At 41.7% G+C, this 8252-nt stretch overlaps 1 protein-coding gene across 2 annotated transcripts in view; it reads right to left on the reverse strand.

Annotated features, from left to right (window-relative positions):
• Positions 1–4925: 4925 nt before the first annotated feature.
• The window catches only part of gpr85 (G protein-coupled receptor 85), a 7728-nt gene continuing 4401 nt past the window's right edge, over positions 4926–8252 (reverse strand). Inside the window, exon 2 of one of the 2 annotated variants that reach the window (XM_015047303.1) lies at positions 4926–7821. In XM_015047303.1, the coding sequence (XP_014902789.1) occupies positions 6522–7655 (1134 nt within the window). In that variant the 5' untranslated portion in view covers positions 7656–7821 and the 3' untranslated portion in view covers positions 4926–6521. The remainder of the gene's footprint in view (positions 7822–8252) is intronic. The other variant, XM_015047304.1, reaches the window with a different exon arrangement.

Genomic DNA, 8252 nt, shown 5'->3' on the forward strand with positions numbered 1-8252 from the left:
CCAGTCAAATTAAGGTCGTAAATTGGATCCATGTAATGAAATTTAAAAATTGCTGTTCTTTTTTTTTTTTTTTTTTTGATTTGCAAAAAGATTCGGAAGACAGACCATCACCATTTTTCCCAGCGTAAATGTATGGACTATTTTCTACGGTCCATCATACAATCCCAATAATAAAACATTGAAATTTGATCACTAGTCATTACTGCAAACCATGTTTTTAATGCAGGCTTCGCTTGCATTATCCAAGATGTTTTGGTAATTTGTGTGCTGTCATCACCTTCAATTACTCTGGAATTTAACCAAATTGGAAAAGACCGACAATTAGTTGAAATTTAATTTATTTTTTAGGGTTTTTTTTGTTTTTGTTGTTGTTGTTTTTTTTTTTTGCATTACCAGCTCTTTTTTTTGTGGCTGTAGTCAGTCAGATGTTACACATCAGCCTCAAAGCCCTAATCCAGTTAGGCAAGAAACCCACTGCAGCGCCACACCTCAAAGACTTTCCATCTCCAAGAAGAGAAAAAGCAATTGGCTCCGTTTTGCTCCTGAAATCACTGCTACGAACCCAACAACACTTAATCACGGAGGTCAAACAGAAGCAGCGTTTGGAGACATCTCACGCCAAAGTCCGCACGAGTCATTGCTGATAAACATCTCAATTCCTGTGCAAAGAACATCGGCCAGTCCGCATTTTCAAACCCCAATGGTTAAACACATAGTGAAGTGATAAAAAAAAAACAACAACACAGAAAGCAGTTCTTTATTATTTTTCCCCCTAAATAGCTTTTCAAAAGATTAAGTTATTCACTTCATTTCATTCCCATTTTTGAAAGCTTGTTGTCATGGACACTTACTGCTCATTAATTAGGGTTTCGTGCGATTAAACAAACTCAATGAGGCCTTTTCTTCTTCTTGTATTTCCAAATGAAAATATGTTTGCAAGTCGCCAGATGGTATTGATAATAAACATAACACAAAGGCGTGTTCTATTGTTCTTAACCCATTCTTAGAAATAAAAAAAAAATCTCTCCGACTGCGTGCGCCAATCTTGGAAGGGAACCGGAGAAGACGTGGCTTGATTATTCATAGGCAGCCAAAAAAAAAAAAAAAAAAAACCTAATTGAATAGTTTTCTGAGCATTAAATGAAAATTACATCCAGCGTGATTATCGTGTTTTCCGTCTGCCGTAATCTAAACACGTGTGCCTGAAATCAAGCAGTCGGTCGGTCGGTAATTGCTTCGATTGTGAATGAAATGTACCTCCCCGTTTCTCGGAAGAGAAGGTACCTCGGAGGAGAAAAGCGGTTCAGACAGCTTTCAAGCCATGCCGTCACCTCTGCCTGTCATATTTTCCTCAGATGTAAAGAGAAAGAGGGAAAGAGAGAGTGACACAGAGAGAGAGAGGGAATTACTGGGGCACTCGAATCAACATGCCAGAAAATGGGCCAGTGCTCAAAAGTGACACCGCTTGCTAATTTGCATGTGCTCAATGAGAATGAAATATGCATCAGTGAGATGTTAAACTCGTGCCACGGCCTTAAGTAGTGAAATTTCCTCCTCACTTTGAATAAGTGGAGCAAACGGTCAAAGATCAGCCTTTATCTCCCTCGTGAATCTAAAGAAATATTCCTAAAAGGTAATATTTGGTGGAAAAAAAGCGCCAAATTAATTTTTTTTTAGACCGATACCTAATAGTTTGATCTGGCTTCTTTGGAGGCTTGGAATTAAAATGAATACCGACTGAGATTAAAACGGCATAATTTCCAAAGACCGGTTTTATTGAATAAATTATGACTTTTTGGACATTTTTGGGCACCAAAACGCTAATATTAAACTTCATACATACTCTTGGGGTGAATAACAGGATATGTTTGCTGTGAATTGAGTTTATGTGGATTAAAAAAAAAAATCAGAATATGGCAGCATGACCTTATATTGTTCAAGCTTTAGAGTCCGTCTTATTGTGTTGGTCTTAGTCATCGGGAACGAAATACAATGACTTTGAAAAAAAAAAAAAAAATCACAAGTAGAGAAGCTATGCAGTCAAGAATATTCCAGCGGAACCAAGTCTTCCAAAACATCAGAAGCAGAAACAACCAAGGAGACTAGAGCCTTTCATGAACTGGTACATGCTGAAGCACTGGTGTCACTGACCACAGGTAGTGAATTTAACTGGTTGAAGATTTGACAAAGCTAGATGTTTTGACACACAACAGGTTTGGTCTGAACGACCCAATTCCAATCTTTTCGACCCTCCAAAAAGTGTTATCTTACCCGAAAGTTTTCAAAGCGTCTGCAGTCTGAACTGTCGAGTTGCATTTTATCCGGCTGTTATGTCATTAACGTGAGATGAAAGAAGTCTCCATCGTTGAGGGGAGACAATGACTAACACGTTATCTCCCCTCGTGTTGTTGTGGTCTTGTGACGCGACCGTCGACTCCCGTTGCTGAACAAACTTTAAAATCGACCCTTTAGCGGCTCCATCCGTCGTCAGGGCGGTAAGCGATGCGCTGCCGCGTGACGTCGGCGGTCCTCTTCTGCGCATGCGGGTCGCTTTGGGGACGTGGACCGTTTTCACAGGTGTATCATTCACAGGTACGCATAGCAACAACAAAAAAAAAACAGATTTAAGGAAAAAAAAAAATCTAAATTAAGCATCAAGACCTCTTGTATGAACGCAGCCCATGTCAGAAAATATGGAGGTTCACATGCACAAGCTACAAATGAATGACATTGCATAAATTTCTGAACACAACTGTCTCCTCAGTAGAACCTTAAGAACATTGTGGAAATCCCTGGAGAGCCATCTCACCACCATTGTTAGCATACCTTTTTCTTTTTTTTTTTAAAACAGCTCTGTCATTGGCAGAAAGATTATTATTACTTTTTGTTTGTTTAGAAATGCCACTCAATAACTAAACATGGCTGGAAGAGTTGTTAATTATTTTCCAAAGGGTAAAAAGTTAATTATCAATTAACTGAACCATTAATCTCTGCAGAAGAATTCTATTTTATCATTTAGTTACATTTATTCCCTAATAATAAAAAAAACTAAAAAAAAACACATTCTAAGTTTTTCACCCCCAATGCACATGCATTCTAAAGAAAATGTTAAATTGACTCATTTCTTCAGTTCTCATTTCCATACTTTTACAGCTCATCTTCAGTGCCGCTGCAAGTCAATGTGACCTTAAAAAAAAGAAGAAAGACTGAAACAAACTGCTACGTCATTCGCCGCTCCGGGGGCCCCCGGCTAAAGGGTGATTGGGCGCCATTGTTCCATATGGTGGCTGCATGTATGTCATGTGAAATTCACTGGAGTTCCTCTTTAACACAGAATGACAACCTGCGAGGGCGAGCAAACCCGGGAGATCAAACCAAGCAGATTATTTCCATTAGATGTCCGAGCCACTTCGCGTTTAGCGGCAAGACGCAGCATGTGTACTGTTGTGCCACACAAACTGGAGCGAAAGCTATGCTCATATTTAAAAAGCACTCACATAAATTATACATATGGAAACCTTGTAGAAGTGCCAACCAGCAATAGTCACTTAGAAACCCACTTTAAAGCGAGGCTTTTTACCCTCCATGTTTGATGTTTTAAACATTTCCATGTAAAGCAGAGAGGAGCTTTTCCCGAAGCGGGGTCTTTTGGAGAGGATGCAAGTAATAATTATCTTACCTGCAGTAGATGGCTAAGTTAATAAACTCAGTTTGGACAAAGACAAATGAGTTTACGCCATACATGTGATACTCAGAGCCAACGTAACTCAGCTAATCAGTTGGAGTATTTGTTTTTTTTTAGTGCATTAGTTGCATTACATGGTAATTTGTATAGACATCTACTGTTATTTATGCAAATGGCTTTGATTTATGGTGGAAAAAAAGCACAAATTGTCAAAATTCTGCAGAGGCCTGCTAACAAATAATCATTTGATTCAGGTGTGTTGAACCAAGGAAGGAATTAAAACATGGAGGACAATTTGAGATTTGACTGTGGACGCCACTGATCTAGCAGGGGACCTCGGTGTCAAACCCTCAAGGATCGGTGATTGTCTTTTTAGACGTATTTTTGCTTCGAAACAAATTAATCAAATAATTTTGACTGCATGCCGAGGAGGTCGTTTAATCATTTGATTATTGCATGTTGGACCAGGAACGCATCTACAAGTTTCAGACCACCGGCCTTTTGAGGACTGGAGAAAGATTTCAAGACTAGAAATCTAATATCTGCACAAGTTTCACCTTTTGGAATGGGTGACGTGGGTGTCAATTTTTTTCATGATAATTTTTGAGAGAGTGACATGAAAAAAAAAGGATTGATTTTAAAAAATTGTAACAATAGCACAGCTAAACTTTCCAAACCAAAGTTGCTAAAGGAGCTATCTACTATGTCGCTAGCTAGCACCACAACAATAAGTAAATCCCACCAGTTTTCCTCACGTTGAAACTAGAACAAATTTAACTCAAGTGGGACTCTACTCCGAGTCCCAACTTCCAAGGCACAGAAAACCATCAAACATAGCATAAATAATCAAAGAGCACAACTCCACAAAAAAAAAAAAAAAAGGGTTAATATAGCCATGTTGTATTGTCTCCACTCAGCCACGTGCATTTTAAAAGAAAAAAAACAGTTGTTTTTTTTTTGTTTGTTTTTTTCAAAATTGATACTTTCTTTTATTTCCAAAAAAGCAACAGATTACACAGTTAACTTTCAGCAAATGCAATCCTAACTGAAACCGTTACTCACATTCGGGACTTCAAAATGAAAGACTCACATACTGACACACTATTTATAATATACAAAAATGAATACATAATAAATATTAAAATGGCCACAAGAGAAAAAAAGAAAGTAAGTCATCGAAAACAATCAGTAGAGAGCAAATGTAGGGAAAGTAGAAACAAGACAGTGTGCCTTAAGTGTCTTTTTCTTTTCTTTTTTCAGTTTTTTTTTTTCTTTTATGTTTTTTACAAATTGTGCAAGATTTCATACTAAGGCTCTGGTCTTGAAGTGACGGTTGTCTAGCTCACACACATCTTTGCTGTAATACACATCCACTGCAACACACACACACACACACGCACACACACACACTCTCTCTCTCCCTGTGCTCGCTGCACTTTGTGGGGTGTAGCAAACCATTGCAGAATAAAAAATGGGCTGCTCAGTGTATGGCCTGTGATGCTCATGGGAGTGGACCAGCTTCTTTTAAAAGAATGGACATGCATTTCACGCTGATGTGACAAAGAAAGAAAGAAAAACAAACAGCTCCCCTTGCATCTACAAAAAAAATTTAAAAAAAAAATAAAATTTTTTTTAGGACTGAATGGAAATAAGAAAAAGAAAAAACATGACAATATCATCACCATTAAGGCAAGAACACCCGGAGTGGCATCGGCAATACTGTCACAATATGATAGTGTTTAGGTACATGGATATGATGAAACGTTAAACTACGTCTTCAATGTCTTTTTTTTTTTAAGCACAAGATCTGTTTTTTTTTTTTTTTAAAAATCAGTCTTTTTTTTTTTAATTCCAAACCCATACATTGCTCCATCTTTTATTTTTTCTCGTAAAATCAGTTAAGAAAGTAACAATGCGAGACACTATGGACATATGGATCGTAAAACTACAAGAAATAATTTCTAGTCTTAAGTTGCAACTTCAAAGAAAAAAAACCCCCAAAACCCACAAATCGTAAACCCTCGCCCCCGGTAACGCCCGCCCGCCCGGTAAATTGAAAAGGAAACCACTTACATTACAACCATCTCGTCCTCTTGTGATGGTGCGTATCCCAACGTCACCAAGTTTTGCTTTACGTACGGTAAAGACAATTGTGTTGTCTGTTGCAAATTAAAGCATTCATCGTTTACGCCGAAGGAGAACAAAAACAAAGAGAGAGGAAAAAAAGTTGTCCTTGCGATGCAGATGGCAACCATCGACCAAAGAAATGCAACTTTACATCTTCTTTTTAGTGCAACTCTTAAACTGTAAAACATTTCCAATGATTCCTTGAGAGGTATTGTTTCTTCATTACAAGTTCACTTTTTAATCTTTTTTTTTATTTTTTTTTTTTTATTTTTGTATTTCACACATCACAGAGTAACTCGTCTTCGAAAGATCCAAAGCAAGAGGTTTTGTTTTCATCGTTTTGTCAAAGGAAAAAAAAAATTTTTTTATTTTTTTTAACTTTTTGCTTTTCTGCATCGGCATGGCCTTCCACAAGGTCTGTTTACTAGAACATAAACATAGGAGGGGATCCATACCTTCTCTATATTCCCATTCCATTCGGTCTCCATGTTCAATTGGACTTTTTGTAATTTAATCACCCACGCAGAGCCGCGTGATCGGCAGTCCACCCTCCACCCTCTGAGAAGGGCCGTGAGAAGGAGGAGCAAGGGAAAACCAGGAGGCTGAAGGGGAAGGGCGTAGAACAAGAGCTGTACAACTGGGATGAGCCCACATCAAGATAAACCAGGGTAACCAAGACATAGATGAGTAAAAACCCCCAGCAAAACCGTCATATAACGCAGTAGGGTTCCCTCGGTAACCTGGATTTTCTACAGTAGAGGAGTGTGGTGCTGAAGCAGCGCCGTAGCTCCCTGTTGGAGAAGATGCAGATGAAAGGATTCACCCCGGCCTGGGCAAAGCTCATCCACACAGCTGCTGTCAGGTACCCTCTAGGGACCACAGAGCCCCTGGCAAACACGCGCCAGTAGCAGGCAACCAGGTAGGGCCCCCACAGAGCCAAGAAGAAAAATGTCATTATGTAGAACATCCTACTAATCCTCTTCTCCGTTTTGAACTCATCGAGCACCAGAAGACGTCTGCGGCCCGCTGCGTTGCTATTCTGTCGGATCCCCAGCAAAGTAGGCGGGGTGGGACCGCGGCCAAACCCGGCCAGCCAGTTGGCCGCTGCCTGCCCGCTGGCGCCTGGCCCGTGGAAGGTCCAGTTCTGGCTAACGGCAGGCACGAACTGGACGGGCTTCATCTTTCGGCGGTCGTGGACGAAGAAGATGAGCTTGAGGTAAACCAGCTGCGTGGCCAGAAGGATGAGCGCCAGCAGGAGCATGAAGCCCAGCGAGTCGTTGGCCCTGAAGGAGCGGTGCTGAAATGTGCACTGGTCCTCCTCCGGGATGAACGTGTACGTCCCGACGTCTAGCACCGGAGGGAACGCCATGGCCACCGACAACGTCCACACCATGCAAATGACGGCCAAGCACGTCCAGAACGTCAGCCTCTTGGTGTAGAAGCGGTGATGCGCGATGGCCAGGTAGCGGGTGACGCTGACGCAGAAGAGCATGAATGCTGTATGGAAACAGGAGAGCACACCGAGGAAGGCAATCACTTTGCAGGTCAGTATGCTGTAGGTTAAGACAGATCCATTCTTTACAGAGGTGAAGACGAAGGGGAAGCAGATAGCGGAGCGCAGGATATCCGAGGCGCACAGGTCCAGCAGGAAATAGTAGGGTGCCCGGTGCAGGCTCTTGTCTTTAACCAGCAGGATGGAGATCAGGAGGTTCCCTACCACACCGACTCCAATGATGAAACCCAGGGAGGTTAATTTGAGGAATGTGGCAAGAGGAGAAACATTCTGCAAGATGGTGTGGTCCCCTGCATGGCTATAGTTCGCCATAGATGGAGGAGGGATCATAAATGTAGTGGAATAGCTTCAGCCGAGTATCATGATCTGGAGGTGGCAGGGGGAGGCGTTTGATCCATTTGGTGGTGTGCTTTGAAGAGGTTTCCAGGCGTACAGGCAACCTCCTCTCTAAGGCATCCTTTGTTTCTTTGTCTCATCACACACCTGGAAAAGATCCCTGAAAAACATCATCCACCCATCAGCGCTGAGTGCCAAATAACAACTGCACTTGCATAGTTAATACAAAAAAGGCAGCCATCCCCCTCCCCTCCTTCAACCCCACCACCCCTAACGATGACAAATCGAAGAGGACTTCTTCGCGTTTAAGCATAACGGTGAATCAACCTGGGGGGGGGGGGAAGAAAAACCTAAATGAAACGAGAAGCAGAGACATGCAGCGACGGAGCCCGATGAAAGTGACATAGATTTCTTGTCATGACGCCTCGGAATTTCCAGAACAAAAGATGGCAACAGCGCAGTCCAGCCTTCACCGAGAGACGACGCATCTTTACGCGTCGGGAAGCAGCGAGTTCCACATTTGCAAAGGTTTAGGTTGGATTTCCAGTCCGCCCCCCCCCCCCCCCCCCCCCCCCCCCCCCCCCTCCCCCC

This window comes from Poecilia latipinna, unplaced genomic scaffold (assembly GCF_001443285.1).
Source record: "Poecilia latipinna isolate Pla-1442-1.1 unplaced genomic scaffold, P_latipinna-1.0 Scaffold819, whole genome shotgun sequence".
NCBI lineage: Eukaryota > Metazoa > Chordata > Actinopteri > Cyprinodontiformes > Poeciliidae > Poecilia > Poecilia latipinna.